Genomic DNA, 26,279 nt, shown 5'->3' with positions numbered 1-26,279 from the left:
TTCTGGGCTGAGCAGCTTTTTCCCTCAGCATATGATACGCACCACTAGGGGAGATAGGCACCTTTTCTGCCTAGAAAAGGTGTCCTACACAATAGTAGGCTGATGGCTGATCAGTGTTGATAACTCCTCTGTCTTATTCTCCTTTATCTGACCCAGCATTAGACACAGGAGGAGACACATGGATTGGAGATCTATAGCTTTCAGTAGTGGGATTGTGAATTAGTTATATACAATGAAGAACTTACCGGTAAATGTCTCGAGCCATTCCAAAGTCACCTATTTTGGCCACACGTCCAGTGCCGGAGAAGGTCAGAAGACAATTTCTGGCGGCAATATCCCTGGTGGGAAAATGTTCTTATGTGGATAAACAAATCTCTTGTACTTGGTTCTTGCATATTCCTTACATTTCGAACAATATATGTTAATAGCCTCCTATGGGCAAAAGGGACAATCTACTAAGGTCTCCCCAAAATGTAGGGGTCTCAATCATCACTGTGTTGTATGTACCACCACAAACAATATGCTGAAAGCAGCGCTGATACCTTCACTCAAAAGTCCATTTTAACCTTCCAGATACTCCAAGGCTTCTCATTGTCTTAAAGGGGTACTCCACTGGTCAGCGTTAGGAACATTTAGTTCCGAACGCTGCACTTGTGCTGCGGGGGGGTCGGCCACACCCCCTCGTGAAGTCACGCCCCACCTCCTCAATGCAAGTCTATGGGAGGGGGCGTGGCTGCCGCCACGCCCCCTCCCATAGACTTGCATTGAGGAGGCGGGGCGTGACTTCACGAGGGGGGTGGCCGACCAACCCTCCCCCCGAAGCACAAGCACAGCGTCCAGAAGTGAATGTTATGAACGCTGGCCAGTGGAGTACCTCTTTAAAACAACACATTTAGTGGAATATTCTCCCCTCAGGTTACAGACCCCGACTGATCAGTAGCACATGCCGAGAGAAGTGCACACTAAGCACTCTACGCTCTGTGTCATGTGACCAAGACAGACTAATAATGCATGTTTATGGGGCTCCTGCTCACATAGACGCAGAGCGCACTTCTCTCCTTGTTTGTTGTACCGATCCTTCTGTGTCTGAACCCTCCCGACCAGATAAAACATTTCCCATGTCCTTAGGCGATGTGAAATTTTTTTCCTAATGTCATATACACTATTAATGGAGTATTCCAGAGGGAAAATTTTTATTTTAAATCAATTAGTGGCCAAAAGTTATAAATAATTTCTCTGAAAAATGTTTAACCCTTCCAGTTTTTATCAGCTGCTGTATGCTCCAGAGAAAGTTGTGTAGTTCTTTCCAGTCTAACCACTGTGCTCTTTACTGCCACCTTTGTGCATGTCAGGAACTGTCCAGAGTAGGAGCAAATCCCCATAGCAAACCTCTGCTGCTCCGGACAGTTCCTGAGAGCACTGTGGTCAGACTGAAAAGAACTACACAACTTCCTCTGGAGCATACAGCAGCTGATAAGTACTGGAAGGCTTAATATTCTTGAATAGAAGAGATTTACAAATATGTATGACTTGATTTGAAAACATTTAACCCCTTTAAAGGGGTTCCCAGCTTGAAAACATTTTTTTTTTACATTAACTGATGCCAGAAAGTTGAACAGATTTGTAAATTACTTCTATTTAAAAATCTTAATACTTCCAGGACTTATCAGCTGCTGTATGCTCCAGAGGAAGTTGTGTAGTTCATTCTAGTCTGACCACAGTGCTCTCTGCTAAAACCTCTATCCATGTCAGGAACTGTCTAGAGCAGGATAGTTTGCTATGGGGATTTGCTGCTACTCTGAACAGTTCCTAAAATGGACAGAGGTGTCAGCAGAGAGCACTGTGGTCAGACAGAAAGGAAATTCAAAAAGAAAAGAAGCCTATAAGAAGCCTATAAGTACTGGAAGGATTAAGATTTTTAAATAGGAGCAGTTCACAAATCTGTTTAACATTCTGGCACCAGTAGATTTAAAAAAAGCGGAGTTCCCTTTTAAGGAACAAATGATAATACCCTCTAGTTCTGTGCACTCCCTACCTGTGAATGAAATGGTTGTCCTCTAGGTATTTGCATCCACAGGCAATATCTCTGGCCATATTCAGCAGGTCTGTCATTGTTAAAGATGTTAGTTGGTTCTAAGAGACAAAAATGGATGAAATCACAAACAATTTAAAAGTTGACAGCGAGCAAATTATTATCATGGCAAAAATCGCAACATTTTTTTAAAAACATGCTTTGGTTTTCCTAAGATTATGAAAATGATGGCTAAAAATATATTTATGATTAATGGTCTATCCTCCATACAGGCCATCAATCGCTGATCTGGCTGCCTCTATGATCGGCTGGTCGGCGCATGCACTACACACTGGAAAGGGACAGAGCAGTTTGCTCTGTTCACTGCATAGTGGTCAGGCCTGGTACTGCAGCTTAGCTTCCCTTCACTTCAATGGAAACTGGGCTGCAGTAATGCATTACCACACTACATAGTAAACATAGAAAAACTGCTTATGGCCTTTTTCACTGTTTAGTGCAGGCGCCAAACATCTGATTGGAAGGGGTGCTGGGTGTCACCACCCCACTGATCTGCGATTGATGGCCTATACTGAGAATGGAAAACGCCTTTAAATGGGCACTAATCACTTAAAAAAAAAAAGACACTTTTTACATCATAGAGCAGTGTTTCCCAACTGGGTGCCTCCAGCTGTTCAATACTACAACTCTCAGCATGCCTGGACAGCCAACAGCTGTCCGGGCATGCTGGGAGTTGTAGTTTTGCAACAGCTGGAGGCCCCCTGGTTGGCAAACACTGTCATAGAGATCTATCAAAAGTTTTAATTAATCGGGGTCAGATCCCGACTGATTGCTAGAATAAGCCAGTGATTTCTTTCCCAGCTCTGTGTCACATGACCCATACCAGCTCCCAATGTAAGTCTATGGGACTGTCTTGGTGTCGCGCACAAGAGAGGGGGAGGAGAAGTGCTTAGCTGCACGCTTTTATACCACCCCAACCGATCAAAACTTTTCACCTGTCTCTACAACATGTCGAAAGCTTTTTAAAGTGACAGGTACTCTAAGTAAATACATTCTTCCCGCTGTTGTCATAGATTGCGAACAGATTCTGCTTCATCCTGATCGCTGCCAATATGGAAGCCATTTCTTCATAGGTAATAATTTTCTACCCTAGTTATCCATGTCCATACTTCATGGATATGGACATGACATAAGCAGTCATATTCACAACATTTCTAGCAAGGCGACGACTCTGCTCAAAAGGCTATGGGGAAGATTTATCAAAACCTGAGTAGAGGAAGAGTGGTGCAATTGCCAATAGCAACAATCAGAAAAGTGAAAGAAGCGATCTGATTGGTTGCTATGGGCAACTGCACCACTTTTCCTCTACACAGGTTTTGATAAATCTCCCCCAATATCCCTGAATGGACAAAAGACATTGTCGGAGTAATCTCACCACCAGTGGCCGGTTTTGCCGGAGAAAAGTTTTCATGTCCCCACCAGACATTAGCTCCAGCAGGATGAAGCGGGGCAGGGTCTGCAGACTTACTCCAATACAGCGCACGATATTCTGGTGACTGAATTTACTGTGTAAAAGAAAAAACAAAAGAAAACATTGTTTTAGAATAAAAAAACTGCATTCAAACTATAATTTCTACTATCAGCTGAGGAATGCATATTTTAAACACTAGATGGCGCTCAATATCCAGTCTAAATTAGTGCTGGATTTGTATCGGCACAGATTTGCTGCTTGATCTAATACAGTCCTTTGCCGCACAATGAGCTGTAATCTCAGTGTAGGTAACATATTGCCTAATACAGTGATCCTTCAACTTACAATGGCCTCAGAATACAATAGTTTCTACATACAATGGTCTTTTCTGGACCTTTGTAACTTGAAACCAAACTCAACATACAATGCTACGGACAGTCCAAATCTGTGAAACGTGTCAATGGCCGGAAGAAATGACCAATCAGAATGGACATTCACTGGTAAAACCCCTGTATTACTGAAGTGTATGCACTGACTGGTGTCTGGTAGCGCCCTCTACAGTACAGAGAGGTATTACATGTTCTGTACTCTTTACCTGTACCAGGGTTAGCTGCTCCTTTGGACACCAGGTGAGGGCGGCTCCATTACTTTTTTAGGACACTGTGTTCTGTACAGGATCCTGAAGAAGCTCCTGTCCTCTACATAGACAGTGATTACAGCTCCCAGCTTTTATGTGTAAGGATTTATTTTTCTGCTTATTTTTCTTTAATCCTCACTTTTTCCTATTTTTGGATGACATTTTGAGGCTTTAGAACCAATTACCATGTTTCCATAGAGTTCTGGTCTCAACATACAATGGTTTCACCATACAATGGTCATCCTGGAACCGATTAATATTGTAACTTAAAGGGGTATTCCAGAAAAAAACTTTTTTTTATATATCAACTGGCTCCAGAAAGTTAAACAGATTTGTAAATGACTTCTATTAAAAAATCTTAATAATTTCAGCACTTATGAGCTTCTGAAGTTAAGGTTGTTCTTTTCTGTCTAAGTGCTCTCTGATGACACGTGTCTCGGGAACCGTCCAGTTTAGAAGAGGTTTGCTATGGGGATTTGCTTCTAAACTGGGCGGTTCCCGAGACACATGTCATCAGAGAGCACTTAGACAGAAAAGAAGAACCTTAACTTCAGAAGCTCATAAGTACTGAAAGGATTAAGATTTTTTAATAGAAGTAATTTACAAATCTGTTTAACTTTCTGGAGCCAGTTGATATATAAGAAAAAGTTTTTTCCTGGATAACCCCTTTAAGGGACCACAGTATCTGCCCCATCTCAGCCCTATTAAAGCTCTTTCTGTCATGTTACGGCTGATTACGTAAATTGCTTTCTCTCTAAGAAAAGCAGGATAACCAAATAAAGCAAATCACACATCCTGTCCACCAGGAAGACTGCGACATCCATAATTCAATATCACTTTGGGTTAGCAGACATGTTGTTACCTGATTATAAGGGCCTCCATAAGAAAGTCCATTTCATCCTGCTCCGAGCAGATTTCTGGTAGAGTCTAGAAAAAAGAAAAAGGTAACAAGAGGCATTAACTAAAACATGTCCACCTGTAAACATCTGCAAATGTCCAATGTAGACCATGGATTCGCCGCATTTCTTATGGGACTATTGCCAGGTGAACATGCTATTTGTGCCGTCTGCGCCAAAGTCCACAAGGGACATTTATTATTGTGTGTCTTTAGAAAGCGTGCTTTGAAGTCATATATTTTTGCTTTGGTTTTGCTTACGTGTGACATATTTATTATAATATCACATATTATGTAGTAAATTTATATTATATATATATATATATATATATATACATATATATACACAGTGACCCCCCCGACCTACGATGGCCCCAACATACGATCATTTCAACATACAATGGCCTCTCAGAGGCAGCATCAACATACTATGCTTTTGTATGTCGGGTCCATTGCATAAACGGCTATCCTGCAGCACAGACTGCTTCAGCTGCCACCGGATAGCCGTTTACGGTGCCCCGTGTGGTCCGCTGACGATCACTTACCTGTCCTCGGGGCTCCGTAGCGTACTCCTCGGGATCCCCTGCATCGTCGGCGTTCTCCATCGTCGTCATCACGTCGACGCGCATGCCTTCCAGTCATCCAATAGGAGCGGCGTGCGTAGTGACGTGATGACGGCGACGGAGAACGACATTCCCAGGCAGCAGAGACCTTCCTGGAGCGTCGGGAACACCACTGGATGCGGCGACAGCGATGGAGGGCAACATCCAGGGCAGCGGTGATGGTCCGGAGCGGCGGGGACACGTGAGTATAACCTCCAATACCTGTGGTCTGGTGCGCAAAAACGGCTTTTAGCCTCTGAGCGCCCTCATCTACACGTCTCCCAGCATAACGGATAATCCGGAATACTAAGAATCCCAAGATCGGTGAGTGCAAGTGTATTTTCTTCAGCAATATTAATATATATATATATATATATATATATATATATATATATATATATATGTTAACTCCAAAACGCCACTTTGTATGGTTCCTCCTCTGCAACTTTTCTGCAACTTTTCTATTGCGCAAAAAAATAGCAACTATTTTAAAATGCTGTCCGCAGCCAGTTTTGTAAGCCAGGTCTGGGCTGGTGTAGATTTGTGACAAAATGAGGGCTTTTTGCGACTTTTTAAAGAAGAGTCGCACTTCATAATTCAGCAACTACTGCAAAGTGAAAAACCAAGGGGGAGATTTATCAAAACCTGTGCAGAGGAAGAGTGGTGCAGTTGCCCATAGCAACCAATCAGATTGCTTCTTTCATTTTCCACAGGCCTCTTTAGAGGCCTGTGGAAAATGAAAGAAACGATCTGATTGGTTGCTATGGGCAACTGCACCACTCTTCCTCTGCACAGGTTTTGATAAATCTCCCCCCAAGAGCCTGTACTAAAGCCATTTTAGTCAAAATCCTTTTTAGCAAAAAGTAGCACAAATTTTGCGCCAAAAGGCTCTAAACCTGTTGATAAATTCCCCCCCATGTTTGTTGAGCAAAGTAGGTGTGACAGCCTCCCATAGACTTGCATTGAGGGGGTGTGGCGTGACATCACGACCCCCGCAACACGTACCCAGCGTTCGAAACAAAATGTTCCAAATCCTGGGGCAGTGGAATACCCCTTTAAAGAGTTACTGTCATTAAAATTTTATTTAGAAATATTGCACAGATATGTAAAAAAAAACTTAAAGGGGTACTCTAAAGGGAATTTTTTTCCTATCAACTGATGCCAGAAAGTTATACAGATTTGTAAATTACTTCTATTTAATAATCCTTCCAGTACTTATCAGCTGCTGTATGCTCGAGAGGAAGTTGTGTTGTTCTTTCCAGTCTGACCACAGCGCTCTCTGCTGACACCTCTGTCCGTGTCAGGAACTGTCCAAAGCAGAAGAAAATCCCCATAGCAAACCTCTCCTGCTCTGGACAGTTCCTGACACAGACATAGGTGGCAGCAGTGTGACATGTCGAAGGTTAATTTTAATGACAGTAACGCCTTAAGGAGAAAAAACAAACTAAAATTCTTGGAAAGTTATAAAATGCATACAAGGTAAATATATTCTCCAATTTTAGCTTTTTTACAATGTAAAGCAGTTGTTTGTCTCACAATTCACAAGTAAGATTGTCCCGTCCCCCCAATTGTCCTATAAACCATTTTCCTTCTCTAAATAAATACAGTAAAAAACCTTATAAAGACACATGCAACATATCTCTATGCACCAGCTATTCAGCAGGGAGGTGTTTCCCAACCAGAGTGCCTCCAGCTGTTGCAAAACTACAACTCCCAGCATGCCCGGACAGCCTTCGGCTGTCCGGGCATGCTGGGAGTTGTAGTTTTGCAACAGCTGGAGGCACCCTGGTTGGGCTGTCCGAGCAAGCTGTGAGTTGTAGTTTTGCAACAGCTGGAGGCACCCTGGTTGGGCTGTCCGAGCAAGCTGGGAGTTGTAGTTTTGCAACAGCTGGAGGCACCCTGGTTGGGCTGTCCGAGCAAGCTGGGAGTTGTAGTTTTGCAACAGCTGGAGGCACCCTGGTTGGTTAAAAAAAATGAAGCAGGGTAATGCACTGTGAATGTGTGAACTGTGACACAAACAGCTGCAAAACATTGTAGAATAGCTAAAATTGGAGAATATATGAGGATTGTATGTGTTTTATGACCACATAATGATTTTTTTTTACTGTGTTTCATAAAAGAGATATGTTTTTAAAGGGTTTACTCAGTCGACACATCGGTCACCTAAACCATAGGTGAGCTACTCACTTTTTGTTTTGTTTAGGGTTTCTGAAAACAATGTTTTGGAGTGAACCAGGGGCCTAACTTACCCCCGTAACAGCCATAGTGCTTTTAACTGTGTCTCTGTCCTGAGGACACACCTCCAGCTCACAGAACAGGCTGATTGACAAGCGGGGAACCTGCACAGAGCCCTGCTTTTCCTGATGTCACTTCCTGTGTTTGTCTCGGTACAAAGACACACAGGCAATAGCTGCAGGGACAAGACAGTGTTCACATCAGTGGAGGGACTTCAGGTGACTTATCCGGCCAATGGGATCTCTCTAAATTCCTCCCGTATATAGTGAGGTCAGGGTTCAGCTCTCTCTCTTGAGCTCTAGCTCTTATTGTCTGCTGAAGTACAGTTTGGTGAAAAGTGAAATCTGTCTGTGAGGTGGATCTGAAACGAGGCCCGAGTCCTAATCCAGCAACCACGCATCTACTACAAGTCAGCCCCACTACCCAGGTGAAAGTCAAAGCCTTGCGGTAAGCCTACAGTCTTGGGGATATAAAACAAGTCAAATCCAGCAAGTTAGTCAAGTCCAAATCCCTAAAGTATAGCGTGGGCTGTATACAAGTCAAGTCAGTCATATACAGCACAATCAATTGTGGTAGCCTGGGGTTGTAGGGTATATGAGGTGTAGCTGTGCAGTAACTAAAGGGTGCTTGTTTAACCCTTATCACTCGTGACGCCAGGGTGAGGGCTCCTCTGTATATGCTTGTCCTATCGCCACCCGTCCCAAGAACGATAGGGAGGTATAATAAATGATTGTCCACAACCGGAGGTTTTCAGAAAACTGTTTGAACTTTTACTGCGACTTTTATGCAACATTAAAACGGAACAGTCTTTGTACAAGAGTCTATTACGATCTTGACAGTTGGTTGGGACCTCGTGAGTTCTGAGCTTAGAAAAGGAATAAGTGCTGTTCCGCTGGATTTAGGGGTTTGAGTTTAGGTCCAGCAGTCACACTAGCTTTAGCGGGGATTGATATCGTAACTCACGATTAGATTCAGGCTGAGGCTGGCAGGCTTCAGGCCTAAGCTTGTCTTTGTAAGTAACACAGAACTCCTCTCTCTCTGATTGTCCGGCACCCAAGAGAGCGATCATAGGTTGCAGTTCCCTTATATGGGCAGGGGCTGGTCTTAATCTCACTGGTCCATACCATCTGTCATTCACTTTACAAGGAATTATGGTCTAACCATGTGACCACCACGAGACCTCCAAAGGTCCTTCAACACACCTTACTAGAATTAACATTAGTCATGTGACCTAAGGTCCTGCAACACTAGATAGCTAATTAAACCTATAATTATTTATACATGTAAACATCACAGAATTACACAAGAAAGAGGCGACTAGGGGCTATCCCTCTAGGAGGATGCTACTGGAACGAAGTTACTCTGACTTTGGGGACCACCACACAAGGTACGGTATACAATACGGTACCGGGACACTACACAATTATAAGTCCCAGCAAACCGATAGGCTTCCCTAAGTTCACCCTGCAACTCCTTCACACTAATCTGAGCTGTAACGGATTGTACCATCTTTCCAACCTCGGTGAAGCAAGCCAGTTAACCATAACCTTGCGTTAGAGTGATTATTTGCCTTGTGCCTGGCACAGGTGAAGCTGGCATATCTTGCATGGTGTATAGGTCAACCACACCCTGGCGTCACAATAAGGTTAATTACACATTATTCTGTTTGACACCACAATAGTGTTTTGGAGTGTACCATGGGTTTAACTACCACCATAGCAGCTGTAGTGGTTGCTACTAAGCTAGTTGTTTCAGGGGTGCTTGGGCTACAGTAGGCACAATATCCAGTGATTGGGAAAGTCCAGTTTTAAAGGCTTAGTCACACTACAGAATCTCTGCCCAGACATATTCCAGGTGGAGATTCTGTCTGGAGTAGGTATTGGCAAAACAAGCTGCCGCTAAGACCACTTGTAAATGGGATGTCTCCATAGATGGCAATGCATTTCCGAGTGCATTCCGTCGAAAGAATAAACATGTTTATTCATATGCCACGGAAATTCCATAGTGTGAATGGTGCAGCAGAATCACACTGACATCAATGGGAGATTGCTGCACCTATTTTCAAAATAGAATTACGCTTAGAAAATATGGAGCGTGAATGAGCCCTAACTGTTTCTGTGTCCTGAGGACATGCTCCCGGGTCACACAGAAGGCAACAAGTCGGTAGCATGCACAGAGCCCTGCTTGTCCTCAGTGTACAGAGCCCTGCTTGTCCTCAGTGTACAGAGCCCTGCTTGTCCTCAGTGTACAGAGCCCTGCTTGTCCTCAGTGTACAGAGCCCTGCTTGTCCTCAGTATACAGAGCCCTGCTTGTCCTCAGTATACAGAGCCCTGCTTGTCCTCAGTGTACAGAGCCCTGCTTGTCCTCAGTGTACAGAGCCCTGCTTGTCCTCAGTGTACAGAGCCCTGCTTGTCCTCAGTGTACAGAGCCCTGCTTGTCCTCAGTGTACAGAGCCCTGCTTGTCCTCAGTGTACAGAGCCCTGCTTGTCCTCAGTGTACAGAGCCCTGCTTGTCCTCAGTGTACAGAGCCCTGCTTGTCCTCAGTGTACAGAGCCCTGCTTGTCCTCAGTGTACAGATCCCTGCTTGTCCTCAGTGTACAGAGCCCCGCTTGTCCTCAGTGTACAGAGCCCTGCTTGTCCTCAGTGTACAGAGCCCCGCTTGTCCTCAGTGCACAGAGCCCCGCTTGTCCTCAGTGTACGGAGCCCCGCTTGTCCTCAGTGCTTAGAGTCCCACTTGTCCTCAGTGTACAGAGCCCCGCTTGTCCTCAGTGTACAGAGCCCTACTTGTCCTCAGTGCACAGAGTCCTGCTTGTCCTCAGTGTACAGATCCCTGCTTGTCCTCAGTGTACAGAGCCCCGCTTGTCCTCAGTGTACAGAGCCCCGCTTGTCCTCAGTGTACAGAACCCCGCTTGTCCTCAGTGTACAGAGCCCCGCTTGTCCTCAGTGAACAGAACCCTGCTTGTCCTCAGTGCACAGAACCCTGTTGTCCTCAGTGAACAGAGCCCTGCTTGTCTCGCCCACACTTCCTGTATTTTGTCTCAACACAGAGACAGTGTTCACGAGTCACGACAGTGGAGGGACCTCTAGTGGTAAGAAGTATAGAGTATTTTTTCACCATTTTTTACTTTTCAAATACAGTATACATATTTTATAACCACTGTCTATTATATATGTACATATATTGTTATTATCTACATTATTTTAAAGTTTTTTTTGCAAATGACAGTGCCCATTTAGGTCCTTGTTGTGAGTCTTTAATGTGTTTTGAGAAAACTGTTGCTGTTGCTGTTGGCGAGTGGGCTTGTACTTTTTGATCAAAAATGTATACTAACAACCTGTTAGTTTTTGATATTATGCTGAGAAGCAATCAGATCATTATACAAGATTGTAGATGTGCACCATGTCTGTTTTCTACCCGAATTCACACTAAATTAACTATGTATCTGCATTTAGAGTCCATTTGCACAAGTTGTATTAGATAAATTCAACAGAACAAATGAATATTAAGAGCTTTAGCGCTACTGTGCAGGGGTTGTGTAGGTGAAAGTAATTGAAGGTGAAGGTAATTTCGGCAAACATCTAGGCATGAGTAAGAACCTATAGTGGGCGGTTCAGAATACATTGTTATTCATGTTGTTTTTAATGTTTCTACAGTCATGGCCGTTAATGTTGGCACCCCTGAAATTTTTCAAGAAAATGAAGTATTTCTCAGAGAAAAGGATTGCAGTAAGGATTTGCAGATTGTTTTGCTATACACATGTTTATTCCCGTTGTGTGTATTGGAGCTAAATCAAAAAAGGGAGGAAAAAAAGCAAATTGGACATAATGTCACCAAACTCCAAAAATGGGCTGGACAAAATTATTGGAACCCTTAACTTCATATTTGGTTGCGCACCCTTAAGAAAAAATAACTGAAATCATTGGCTTCCTATAACTAACATCTGCCCCTTGGGTTATAACATCTACCCTGCACCTCACATCCTGACGCCACAGAAGCAAATACCAGCTCCTCCTATATTTGTGGGCAAAAATTGGCATTATTGGGGTCCCTCTTGTCCATGTACACTACTGGGGTCCCTCTTGTCCATGTACTACTGGTTAGGCCAAAAACATCTTGGGGGAGATTTATCAAAACCTGTGCAGAGAAAGAGTGGTGCAGTTGCCCATAGCAACCAATCAGATCGCTTCTTTCATTTTCCACAGGCCTCTAAAGAGGCCTGTGGAAAATGAAAGAAGCAATCTGATTGGTTGCTATGGGCAACTGCACCATTCTTCCCCTGCACAGATTTTGATAAATCTCCCTCCTTGACATTGAAAGCGGATAAAACTCTGCAATATAAATTACCATGACATTTTAGGTGGGTGGATGGAAATCACGCTTCCTACATTATACAGAACACCCATCCTAACCCAATTTGCTCTTGAGCAAAACCATATCCTTGTTCTGCCAGTAGGAAACAAGCTTTGATGTTCATGACTGAATCGGTCTTGTTTATCTGCAGAATAGAAGCTGCAGTCAGACTGTCCAGTTAAGTGACCGTTTGTATAATGGGGTTATTTGTTCTATACAGGCCAAATAAGCGTCACATGGAAATAGTCTGGGGACCGAGTGTGTGGCACATGACATGAGATGGTCACCACAATTCAAAGAAGGGCTCAGCCTGGTTCAATGGTTCTTCTACCAAAAGCCAATGAAACTAAAAAAGCTGTACATTCTTCATAATATATGTGTTTATATATATATATATATATATATATATATATATATATATATATATAAATCAACATAAAATACTGTGAAACAATATAAAAATACTCTGTACTGTACATAGATTTCACACTGGTGAAGTATAGGTTATAATCGATTTCCAAAATGATCTCGGTAGAACGTGCAAACCCCTTTGACACTGTATAAGACACAGTTTTGATTACCTTTTGCTGAAAACCTTGAGTGCTCTATAAAGCCTTTCTATTCTATTAAACTACAAAACTCACAATCCTGCCAAAATGATCATGACCACAGTTCTCCACATATCCAGTCATATTGGTCCCTTTAGGAATATTTAAAGGGGGTATTCCAGGCTTTTTAAAATTCCTATGCTGTTGGGGAGTAGGGAAAAATAGAAAAAAAAGTGATAGTTACACATACCTGTGTATTATAATTGTACAGTGGTCCCTCAACATACGATGGTAATCCGTTCCAAATGAACCATTGTTTGTTGAAACCATCGTATGTTGAGGGATCCGTGCGATGTAAAGTATAGGAAGCTGTACTCACCTGTCCCGCCGCTCTGCTCCCCCGGGATCCTCGCTCTCCGTCGCCGTCATCACGTCACTACACACTACGCACGCACGCCACCCCTATTGGATGAGGGGACGGCGTGCGCGCGACGTGAAGACGACGAAGGAGACCACGTTTTTGCCTGCGGTCGGGAAACCGCATACGGCCGAAAACGAAGCCGACCGGAGGCTGCGGTTCACTCCGGTCAGCTCATAGACATACATTAAATTCGGTTCCCGAATACGGCTGAGTGCGGGCGCCGTGATTAAGCCCCGCCCCCCTCCTCCCAACCCTATACGGGAGCCGTATTTAACAAAACGTGGTGTGAACCCAGCCTTAGCTGTATAGACTGTTCCATCTGTTACTCTAAAGCTACCGTTGTCCGTAACTTGGTGTCGGAGTCATTATTGCCTTCCCATGCCTAGCCCAGGATCCAGCGGTATACCTTCGGGTGGTAATGAGGATAAACCACGCCCTGGCGGCACGAATACAAGGGGTTAATGCCATCTGCCCCTAGAGTAAATCCATCTGCCCTGCATCACACCCTCTACCACAATACACAGCACTGTGATACCTTTTTTCAGATTAAATGTTTAATTAATCAGCTCTGGTCTTTGATCTCTAAATATATGAGCTCACCTTTCTGAAGGAAACTCTGGCGAAACACGTTTATCAAAGGGTTATTTTGTGACTTGCTGGGACTAGTAGTGGATACCCAGAGGTCTGGTGGCTTTAACCCTTGCACCATCACACTCTCTCTAACATCTTGGCTGGACCAATAGGGTGTGATCGTGACAACGGTGCCTAATGTAAGAATAGTGCTTATTAGATTTTCCCGTGTCCTGCACGGATTTTATTCTGAAACAAAAGGAGTGATGTGTCCGCCTGTTACCACTTGACTCTAGAGAGGAGTGAACTTACAGTAAATTCGATTCGTCACGAACTTCTCAGCTCAGCGGTTGCTGACTTTTCCTGCATAAATTAGTTCAGCTTTCCGGTGCTCCTGTGGGCTGGAAAAGGTGGATACAGTCCTAGGAAAGAGTCTCTTAGGACTGTATCCACCTTTTCCAGCCCACCGGAGCACCGGAAAGCTGAACTAATTTATGCAGGAAAAGTCAGCAACCGCCGAGCCGAGAAGTTCGTGACGAATCGAATTTACTGTAAGTTCGCTCATCTCTACTTGACTCTGCTCGGAGAGCGACATGTGCAGTGTACAGGTTCACAGAAAGTCCACGAATCCATACACCACATGCACTGCTTTCTGAATGATGATGAGCAGACATTAATGGGTGTTCAGTTGAGCGTTGTTGCCTGTTTATTTTAGCAATCGGTGGTATCTCAGCACCCCGACTGATCATAACTTCTGACATGATGCTATTACATATCAGAAGTTTTTAGGTATCCTTTCAGATGGAGTGCTCTGGCTAGCCAGTGAGAGGAGTCTGCCACCGGGAGACTTGCCATGGCAGTGATGTGGACATCAAACAAAGTTATTCTAAGTCATGCAGGTTACATGGTCTAAACCCAAGGGAACATTACATTCCTCTCCTTTCCTATGCCAGCAGTTCTGAGGACTCATAAAGTTTAATGGAATCCATGTGTAGGCCCTGGTGTTATAATATGGTGATCTATCTGGTGATGGTTGTTTATCAGTAAATAGCACGTGTATTGTAAACTTATTTAATAAAAAAAAAAATAAATATATATATATATATATATATATATATATATGTAGGGGAATATGCAAATCAGCTCATTACATCACCTTCTCAGGCGATGTTCCCTGGTATCAGCTTAGCTCCAGTTACGGAATATAAAAAGCTAATCGGGATTAATGCCAAACCAGAACTCTCTCTCCAGAAGGAAAGAGCACCCATCTGCAGACAGTGCTTAGTGGCCCTTGAAAGCTCCGTCACACCAGGAGTGGTGAACTCGGCCTGAGTTAAATACTCAACCCGTTTATATATATATATATATATATATATATATATATATATATATATATTAATTAAAAAATGCAATGATATATACTAACCTTAATAGCTACTTGTAGAGGATTGGGGTCACCAGAAATGCCAACCACTAGTCCTTCATAAACTTCACCAAAGGCACCATGACCAAGAGCTCTAGTGAAAAGAATAGGCAGGTGTTACAGAGACATTTATGGCATTATAGCAGTGTTTACCAACCAGGGTGCCTCCAGGTGTTGCAAAACTACAACTCCCAGCATGCCCGGACAGCCAACGGCTGTCCGGGCATGCTGGGAGTTGTAGTTTTGTATTATAGTTCCAGGCATATCTTTTTATTTTATTTTAATAGCCCTTTCCAATGCTGAGATATAATCTGTTTTGTCATTATGTAAATGAGGCTCAAGTGCCCAGGGGGCGTTCCCCAGCACGGCAAGAGCCCTGGTAAGTCCAGATTGCTATTTATCATTTCCCCCATGGCCTGCTTACATCCACCTACCCTGTTTGACTGATAACTAGATAAAGAGGAGATGGGTTGGACTTACCTGGGCTCTTGCAATGCTGGGGAACGCCCCCTGGGCACTTAAGCCTAATTTACATAATAACAAAAAGGCTAATGGCAAAAAGGCAAATGGGCCCATTTACACCTCTGTTTTCCTGCTAACAGTTCAGCTTCAAGTTCTGTCTCTTGTATATTTGGGCTTACAAATCATAGAAAGAAGGCAGACTAGACAAAACCAAATGCCAAAACGATATACATTTTTATTAGTACGTAGAACAAAAAATCGCATAAAATACATTAAAACACAAGACACGGCAGGAAAAAGTCTTGCAGTGGAATGGCGAGGAAGGAATGGTGCTGAGTAGAGATGAGCGAACTTACAGTACATTCAATTCGTCACAAACTTCTCAGCTCGGCAGTTGATGCCTTTTCCTGCATAAATTAGTTCAGCTTTCCGATGCTCCGGTGGGCTGGAAAAGGTGGATACAGTCCTAGGAGACTCTTTCCTAGGACTGTATCCACCTTTTCCAGCCCACCGGAGCACCGGAAAGCTGAACTAATTTATGCAGGAAAAGTCATCAACCGCCGAGCTGAGAAGTTCGTGACGAATCGAATTTACTGTAAGTTCGCTCATCTCTAGTGCTGAGCAACACAATGTTCTTTACTCAAAAAATATAAATATTTTATATATATATATATACATATATATATATATATATGTATATATATATATATGTATATATATATATGTATATATATATATATATATATGTATATATATATATATATGTATATATATATATATATATATATATATATTATTATTTTTTTTTTTTTTTGAGCGAAAACATTGTGTTGCTCAGCACCATTCCTTCCTCGCCATTCCCCTGCAGGACTTTTTTCTTGCCGTATCTTGTGTTTTTATGTATTTGATGCGATTTTTGTTATATATACTAATAAAGATTGATATCATTTTTGGATTTGGTTTTGTCTAGTCTACCTTCTTTCTATAGGATTTGCATTCATATGTGTCTTGGGTAGCATACCACGTAGGTGCTGATATTTTTGTAGGATTTATATTTGGGCTTAATACACTTCTGAACATTACAGCTTTAATGTAACCCTTTCCCTCCTGAACTAGGTACGTACGACTGATTTATGGGTAATTGCCTCATTGTCGCAGCCCTGTAGTACCTGAGCAAGGTGATATTCTTCCGGGGAACTTCCTTTAATTCACTTAAACCAGCTCCCTTCCCAGCAAAGCAGTAGTTAGGGTTGTAGTCAGTCATGATAATGGAACTGCGGATTTTACTTAGTTTATACTCTGTGCTTTGTAGTCGCACCCGGGCTCCTTCTAGCTGCTTCTTCTTCCGGTGGTAAACTGAGACACAATAGGTAAATAGAAGACAATAAAGATATCAGTTAAAAATATTGCACAAGTGCGTGAAAATAATAACTAAATAGGAAAATAAATCCATGTGGATGACACCATCCTGCACTATGCACTGTATACTATAATGATTAGCTGTTACCCACTAAATATAAAAGCATATTAATAATAATTATTATTTTTTTTTAATAAGAAGTGTGTGTGTCATCCAGCATTAAAGTGTCCTAGAAGAAGAGGATATTGGTTAGAGAGGAAATTTTAAAACCAACCACTGCCGTATCCCTACTGGGTTCACATACCGTATTTTTCGCCGTATAAGACGCACTTTTTCTTCCCCAAAACTGGGGGGGAAAAGTCGGTGCGTCTTATATGGCGAATACACCCCTATCGCGGCGGTCCCTGCGGCCATCAACGGCCGGGACCCGCGGCTAATACAGGACATCACCGATCGCGGTGATGCCCTGTATTAACCCTTCAGACGCGGCGATCAAAGCTGACCGCCGCGTCTGAAGGGAAAGTGACACTAACCCGGCTGTTCAGTCGGGTTGTTCGTGACCGATACGATTTCACCGTGGCGGTCCCGAACAACCCGACTGAATAGCTGGGTTAGTGCTTACAGGACACCGGGAGGGACCTTACCTGCCTCCTCGGTGTCTTCTCCGTTCAGGGATCCCCTGTATGGCCGGCGCTCTCCTTCCTCGTCATCACGTCGTCGCGTACGTGCGTCGGCGTGCGTAACGACGTGATGGCGGCGACGGAGAGCGAGGATACCCGGCCGGCAGCAGAGACGTTCCGGAGCGACGGGGACAAGGCGACAGCGATGGAGCGACATCCAGGGCAGGGGTGACGGGTCCGGAGCGGCGGGGACACGTGAGTATTACCTCCTATGCAGTGGTCTTCAATCTGCGGACCTCCAGATGTTGCAAAACTACAACTCCCAGCATGCCCGGACAGCCGTTGGCTGTCCGGGCATGCTGGGAGTTGTAGTTTTGCAACATCTGGAGGTCCGCAGGCTGAAGACCACTATTGGGTTCAAAATCTTTATTTTTTTAGATTTTGCACCTATAAATTGGGTGCGTCTTATACGCCGGTGCGTCCTATAGGGCGAAAAATACGGTATATCAGGCGATAACTGATTCCATTAATTTACGTTCCCCTGTCTGCCGTCCAGAAACAATGGACGCCGGATGACATACAACTGATGACAACTTGTCACCAATTGTGGCATCAGTTGCGTAGAGATCTAGGCTGTCCGGGCATGCTGGGAGTTGTAGTTTTGCAACATCTGGAGGTCCGCAGGTTGAAGACCACTGGTCTGTACTAAGGTTATGTCCTAACTCGCTATGGCGAGATCGCGCCATTAATGGTAGATTACTAAAAATAAAACATCTTGAACCTTTTTGAGTTCTGCAATTGCAAAAGTATTAGTAAAGTAATGTAAGCAAATGTATCTACTTATTTGCTTTATTGACAAAATTGTAAAGTACTGCAGAATCTGTTGGCGTTATACATATACATATATATATATATACATATTATTTTATTATTGTTAATATAATTGTTATTATTATTATTATTAATAATAATAACTTTGTAAAAATGTCCTGTGTCTGCAAGACAAGCCATACAAGTCTAAATATATATATATATATATATATATATATATATATATAAATACATATTATTTTATTATTGTTAATATAATTGTTATTATTATTATTATTAATAATAATAACTTTGTAAAAATGTCCTGTGTCTGCAAGACAAGCCATACAAGTCTATGGAGGGGGAGGGAGGGAGCTCAGACCACCAGTTCTGGGAGAATCGCAAATTAAAGAAGGAGCCTGCAGAGCTGAAATCTGCTAAAAATACCATATACAAGTTATACATTGGCCAGAAACAGTGCTGCAGAATCTGCTAGTGCTATATAAATAAATATTATTATTATTATTTACGTTGTTAAAATGACCGAGACATAAAAATGCATTATTTATCACCTAGCAGTGGGATTGACTTTGAATCTGTATTTTACCAATGTGTTTATTCGGAACGATTCTGGGATTACCATACAGATTATATGTAACAGATGCACGGGTCTATTAAGCGTATCATTCCTATTTCAGTCACGCAATCTGCAAACACTGATAGAAATACTTATCACCTATTTACAATTACAATGTCCTTAATTTTTTAGCATTGATCTTGTATTGATTTTTTCAGCTCGGGGGGGGGGGGGGGGGGGGGGATACAAATGATTGATCTCTTCTCCCCCTGAGCTACATTTCAATTTGCCAATGAATAAAAGAAATGCGCAGGGATCTATACTATAAAACTTACACACAGTAAGTCAGTAGACATCAGAGAGGAATACAGAGAGTCAATACATCAAGGTCTACAGGATCAATGAGCTTAGGTTTACTGTCATGTATGGGGGTGTTTATGTGTGTGTATTGGAGGTAGCCTGAGGCGTCAGGATGAGCTCAGGGCTATCGTATGCAGAACCATTGATCTAACTTTTCAGCGCTCATTTCGATACTGCGTCTTTATGTCATTGAACAACAGAAAATCTGTAGAGTCAATACAATTCCTGCATCAGCCTTGAAGGGGTACTCCGAGGGAAAAAAAATATTTTCAAATCAACTGGTGCCAGAAAGTTAAATAGATTTGTAAATTACTTCTATTTAAAAAATCTTAATCCTTCCAGTACTTATCAGCTGCTATATGCGCCACAGGAAGTTCTTCTCTTTTTGAATTTATTTTCTGTCTGACCACAGTGCTCTCTGCTGACACCTCTGTCCATGTCAGGAACTGTCCAGAGCAGGAGAGGTTTGCTATGGGGATTTGCTCCTGGCTCTGGACAGTTCCTGACATGGACAGAGGTGTCAGCAGAGAGCACTGTGGTCAGACAGAAAAGAAATTCAAAAAGAAAAGAATTTCCTGTGGAGCATACAGAAGCTGATAAGTACTGGAAGGATTAAGATTTTTTAATAGAAGTAATTTACAAATCTGTTTAACTTTCTGGCACCAGTTGATTTAAAAAAATAGTTTTCCTTTCGCAGTACCCCTTTAATTCTTCCAGTACTTATCAGCTGCTGTATGCTCTAGAAGAAGTTTGTGTAGTTCTTTCCAGACTGACCAAAGTACTCTCTGCTGACACCTCTGTCGGTGTCCAGAACTGTCCAGAGCAGGAGAGGTTTGCTATGGGGATTTACATCAGTTCCTGACATGAACAGAGGTGGCAGCAGAGAGCACTGCGGTCAGACTGGGAAGAACTACACAACTTCTTCTGGAGCACCCAACAGCTGATAAGTACTGGAAGGATTAAGATTTTTTAATAGAAGTAATTTACAAATCTGTTTAACTTTCTGGCACCAGTTGATTTAAAAAAAAAAATAGTTTTCCTTTCGCAGTACCCCTTTCATTCTTCCAGTACTTATCAGCTGCTGTATGCTCCAGAGGAAGTTGTGTAGTTCTTTCCAGACTGACCAAAGTGCTCTCTGCTGACACCTATGTTGGTGTCCAGAACTGTTCAGAGCAGGAGAGGTTTGCTATGGGGATTTACATCAGTTCCTGACATGGACAGAGGTGGCAGCAGAGAGCACTGCAGTCAGACTGGGACAAACTATGCAACTTCTTCTGGAGCACCCAACAGCTGATAAGTACTGGAAGGATTAAGATTTTTTTAATAGAAGTAATATACAAATCTGTTTAACTTTCTGGCACCAGTTGATTTAAAAAAAATAGTTTTCCTTTCGCAGTACCCCTTTAATTCTTCCAGTACTTATCAGCTGCTGTATGCTCCAGAGGAAGTTGTGTTGTTCTTTCCAGACTGACCAAAGTACTCTCTGCTGACACCTCTGTCGGTGTCCAGAACTGTCCAGAGCAGGAGAGGTTTGCTATGGGGATTTACATCAGTTCCTGACATGGACAGAGGTGTCAGCAGAGAGCACTGCGGTCAGACTGGGAAGAACTACACAACTTCTTCTGGAGCACCCAACAGCTGATAAGTACTGGAAGGATTAAGATTTTTTAATAGAAGTAATTTACAAATCTGTTTAACTTTCTGGCACCAGTTGATTAAAAAAAATAGTTTTCCTTTCGCAGTACCCCTTTAATTCTTCCAGTACTTATCAGCTGCTGTATGCTCCAGAGGAAGTTGTGTTGTTCTTTCCAGACTGATCAAAGTACTCTCTGCTGACACCTCTGTCAGTGTCCAGAACTGTTCAGAGCAGGAGAGGTTTGCTATGGGGATTTACATCAGTTCCTGACATGGACAGAGGTGGCAGCAGAGAGCACTGCGGTCAGACTGGGAAGAACTACACAACTTCCTCTGGAGTATACAGCAGCTTTCAGAGTAAGCTGAAATACTTCTAAAGAAATGACTAAACTGGCAATGCAAACTTAACAAAAAATAAAAGACATTGTGACAATAGACGTACCAAATGACAGGCTTCCACAGGCAAAGATTACACCTAGAATGACTGTTGCAATAAGAACGGCTAAAATTAGTGGGAGCGAGAGCTGTCTCTCTGGAATGGGTCCTTTGGGTCCTAAAAAAAGACAAGAATTACGGTACATTTAGCCTCTATTATAGAACAGTGAGTCGTGTATTTTAATGCAAGTGGAACATTGGTGGTGAGGACTACAACAGCTTAAAACAATGGTCTCCAAACTGTGGCCCTCCAGACATTGCAAAACTACAACTCCCAGCATGCCCGGACAGCCGTTGGCTGTCCGGGCATGCTGGGAGTTGTAGTTTTGCAACATCTGAAGGGCCACAGTTTGGAGACCGCTGACTTTAAACATGGCTTCACCTACTGATATGCATCTCTTATTAGATCATTCTATTTATACGCAGGAATAACTAACTTTCCCACAACATTATTACTACAGGAGCAAGTGGTGCCCACCTATGCACTCAGCCCCTGGGGCACAAGTTCTGCCAGCTCCCCTTTATCTACACACAAGTACAGTGGTCCCTCAAGTTACAATATTAATTGGTTCCAGGACGACCATTGTATGTTGAAACCATTGTATGTTGAGACCAGAACTCTATGGAAACCTGGTAATTGGTTCTGAAGCCACCAAAATGTCATCCAAAAATAGGAAAAAGTGAGAATTAAAGAAAAATAAGTAGATAACGAATATAGATAAAGCAAATCCTTACATATAAAAGTAAGAAAGATCTGCTGGGAGCTGTAAATCACTGTCTATGTCAGTGTTTCCCAAGCAGGGAGCCTCCAGCTGTTGCAAAACTATAACTCCCAGTATGCCCGGACAGCCAAAGGCTGTCCGGGCATGCTGGGAGTTGTAGTTTTGCAACAGCTGGGGGCACCCTGGTTGGGAAACACTGGTCTATGTAGAGGACAGGAGCTTCTTAAGGGTCCTGTACAGTACATGCAATGTCCTAAAAAAGTAAAATGGAGTCACCCTCACCTGGTGTCCAAAGGAGCAGGTAAAGTGTACAGAACATGTAATGCCTCCCTGTACTGTAGGGGGCGCTACCAGACACCAGTCAGTGCATACACTTCAGTAATACAGGTGTTTTACCAGTAAATTGCCCATTCTGATTGGTCGGTTCTTCCGGCCACTGACACGTTACAATGCTACAGACAATCCAGATCTGTGCATGTTGAGTCTGGTTCCAACTTACAATGGTCCAGAAAGGACCATTGTATGTTGAAACTATTGTATGTTGAGGCCATTGTAGGTTGAGGGATCACTGTAGTCACGTAGGCCTCAGTCACAAATTCCGGCAGACATTCCACAGAAAGCAGGCGCAAGGTCTTCTCGGAAACGCACAGTCTCCATAGACGGCAATGCATTTCTGAGGGGATCCCGCAGAATGGTGGCAACTGGAATTTCCGTGGCAGATGTTTCCCCCATGCAAAATCGCATCATGTGCATGGTGCAGCAGAATCCCATTGGAAACAACGAATTTTTCTGGCGGATTCTGCTCAGAAATACCCCCAAGTGAGGGTTAAAGCCTTCAAAATGAAATGCTATGCTTATAAATATAAAAGGTGTACCTATACACGTGACATTGTCGCTGCCCAGCATGGTGCCGTGCTCGCAAAGACACACAACCCTCCGCTCAGCATCTTTCTTGCAGTTTCCAGATTTGCAGTGGCTGCAGTTCAAAAACATCTCGATCCGCACTTCCCCGTCATTCTCCATCGCTGCGAGAAGTGAAATGGAACAGTTATTGGACAAGACTAAAACTAAACAAATAAAACACTGGATAAAAAAAATGAGTGCACCCCCATTGACTTCTTTGGTTTTACATGTGGTGAGCCATGGGGTGTGAAGGTGAGGTGTATGGGGCAGATGTTATAGCCCAGGGGCAGATGTTATTAACCCCTAAATGTTTGTGATGCCAGGGCGTGATTTTCCTGATAACCACCCGAACGGTAGCACCGCTAGTCCTAGTTAGGCAGAGCAAATAAGAGTCCAAGGCCAGGCCAGGGTTAACGGTTGCTTTACTGAGGTAGACAGATGGTAACAGTCTTTACAGCTAGACCAGGATCCCAGAGAGGTGGCCAGTAACACGGGGGGGAACGCGGTCACGGCCCCTCCCATAGGCTTGAATTGTGGGGGCGGAGCGTGACGTCACACGGGGTGGGGCCGTGACGTCACAATGCTCCAGCCTCCATGATCGCCAGTACAGTAACCCCCCGACATGCGATGGCCCCGACATATGATAAAATTGACATACGATGCTTTTATATGTCGGGGCCATCGCATTAACTGCTATCCGACAGCGCAAAATGCTTAAACTGCTGTCGGATAGCAGTTTAAGCATCCCGGACAGGTTCACTTACCCCGCTGCTCCGGGTCCACTTCGCGATCCTCCGGCGTCTTCTGCATCTTCTTCGGGGTCCGGGCCTCGCTTTCCGGCGTCGTTATTACGTCACTACGCACGCCGTGCCGGCGCAGCAACGTAATAACGTCACCGGAAAGCAAGGCCCGGACACCGGAGAAGATGCACAAGACACCGGAGGATCACGAAGAAGACAGCGGGACAGCATCGGGAGCCCCTGGGACAGCATCGGGAGCGGTGAGGACCTGGTCCAGAGCGGCGGGGACAGGTGAGTACAGCTTCCTATACTTTACATTGCACGAATCCCTCAACATACGATGGATTCAACAAACGATGGGTCGTTTGGAACGAATTACCATCGTATGTTGAGGGACCACTGTAATCAGACCCAGAGCGAACACGCTCCGGGGAGTGATTGTTACGGGGTGCTGCGTGCAAGATCACGGGGGTCCCCAGCGGCGGGACCCCCGCGATCAGGCATCTTATCCCCTATACTTTGGATAGGGGATAAGATGTCTTAGCGCCGGAGTACCCCTTTAAGTAACAGCCAGGCACTGCCAGTCAACTGTCCATCATCAGAAAGTGTGATCAACTATATTAAAGCAGATAAAAAGTTTTTGGCACTTTTTCCGGTCGAGACCTAAAGAGAGTTGTGCCCATAAAACTCAGTGAACTTTGTAAAGGGTACAAATTCCTTCAAAACAATGTGAGAGACTGGTAAAGTCATACAGAAAACCATTACGTCAGAATGAAATTCATGGGGTGTACTTGGTTTTCACACATGGCCTTTCCATTGGCTACATTTTTGGTTGGATTTACTTAATTTTAAGACCTTCTAAGGACCAAGGGGGGTATTTACCAATTTTGCCTGTTGACCGTTTCTTTTTACCATTTGGTGCAAGTTGTTAGTAATTTTGGCTCAAATGTCGAAATCAACTGTTCCCAGCGCCTTTTACACAGAACTTACCGCCACAGAGGACGCGTATTTTACCCTGTAGAGCAGCCATTTCGGAGTCCCTCCTGCTGTATATCAGCAAGCGACGTGAGTTATTTTCTTTTGTGGGGTTTATAGCCACCATGTGAAACGGATTTTATTTTCAACTTGGGTAGTTTTTTTTTTTTGTTGTTACTTTAGTGCAGTGGTATTCAACCTGCGGACCTCCAGATATTGCAAAACTACAATTCCCAGCATGCCCGGACAGCCGTTGGCTGTCCGGGCATGCTGGGAGTTGTAGTTTTGTAACATCTGGAGGTCCGCAGGTTGGAGACCACTGCTTTAGTGCTTACCTTTCCTGAACGTGTGTGGCCATGTCCAATGCTGGCTCAACGGAGGGTGAAGGTTCCCTCAGAGACAACTATGTCGCAGCATTGTAGTGCGCAGCCCTGGAGGCGTCGCTGCTTTCACCAAAAAAAATGTTTTTAATGTATTTTGACGCCTTTACATTTTCTGACATTGCTAAGTGTGTTTTCCATGTGCAAAATTTCTTGCCGGTGATTTGCGCCAAAAAAACCCCTAAAGGCGCAAAATTGCACCAAAGATCGATTGGCGCAAATTATGAATTACTGACTAAAGTTAAAATCACACACAGGATTTTTCAAGACTGAGGCCCTATGTCATATATTACCTGTGGAATTACCACAAGAATACAGTGAAACAGGTTGTAGCGATAACAATGAACCATAACTGATTAAATGAAACATACGAACTTTCACAGTCAGGGGGCACTGAGAGTCAGGGGCTGGAACAGGTGGTATCTCGCCTGGTGGAGGACAGCCAGCTAGATGATCACCAGAATGGGTACTCAAAATTTTTTTAATAAATTAAAATTTAATTAAATTAAAATTACATAAAAATCTCTTTATTCTCTTCAATTTTGATGCCTATGGTCTCCCTTCTGCCACATCCAGACGCTCTGCAGCAGTGATTCTAATAGCGATGCCTGTAATCTGCATGTCATACTGAATAACAGTATTATTTCACTAACACAGCACACTCCTTATGCGTGTTAGGACAAGTGAAAGTGTTCTACACACCTATTGAGGCTCTGTGTAGGCCAGAAAAAGCCATTTGTAATAGCGATTCGCTGCAAATAAATTCGGAACAAAACACATATTTGGGGAAAATTCGGCGAATTGGCCAAATCGAATTTTTCTAAAATTCGCTCATCTCTAGCAGTCATGAAGCCAATGGGGTTAATGTAAATATTCTATATTTAGTTGATATATTATTTAAAGGGGTACTCCTCCCCTAGACATCTTATCCCCTATCCAAAGGAATCTCGGCTGCGGCACTTTGGCTTCATGCCGGATGATGATGCGAGGCGGAGGCTCGTGACATCGCGCCCTGCTTGCTGCATCACGGCCATGCCCCCTTAATGCAAGTCTACAGGAGGGGGCGTGACGGCCGTCACACCTCCTCCCATAGACTTGCATTGAGGGGCCGTGGCCAT

The 26,279-nt window shown here is 43.5% G+C and overlaps 1 protein-coding gene across 2 annotated transcripts in view; it reads right to left on the bottom strand.

Moving 5' to 3' along the window:
- LTK (leukocyte receptor tyrosine kinase) overlaps nucleotides 1-26,279 on the bottom strand; it is a 214,678-nt gene that overhangs the window by 8,902 nt on the left and 179,497 nt on the right. For both annotated transcript variants that reach the window (XM_056545591.1, XM_056545590.1), the window contains exons 18-25: nucleotides 23,039-23,188; nucleotides 21,449-21,559; nucleotides 16,814-17,000; nucleotides 15,186-15,276; nucleotides 5,000-5,064; nucleotides 3,465-3,594; nucleotides 2,036-2,133; nucleotides 246-338 (exon numbers count right to left, since the gene is read on the bottom strand). In XM_056545591.1, the coding sequence (XP_056401566.1) occupies nucleotides 246-338; nucleotides 2,036-2,133; nucleotides 3,465-3,594; nucleotides 5,000-5,064; nucleotides 15,186-15,276; nucleotides 16,814-17,000; nucleotides 21,449-21,559; nucleotides 23,039-23,188 (925 nt within the window). The remainder of the gene's footprint in view (nucleotides 1-245; nucleotides 339-2,035; nucleotides 2,134-3,464; nucleotides 3,595-4,999; nucleotides 5,065-15,185; nucleotides 15,277-16,813; nucleotides 17,001-21,448; nucleotides 21,560-23,038; nucleotides 23,189-26,279) is intronic.

Source organism: Hyla sarda, chromosome 11 (assembly GCF_029499605.1).
Source record: "Hyla sarda isolate aHylSar1 chromosome 11, aHylSar1.hap1, whole genome shotgun sequence".
Lineage (NCBI taxonomy): Eukaryota > Metazoa > Chordata > Amphibia > Anura > Hylidae > Hyla > Hyla sarda.
This window is presented reverse-complemented; position numbering and strand designations above follow the sequence as displayed.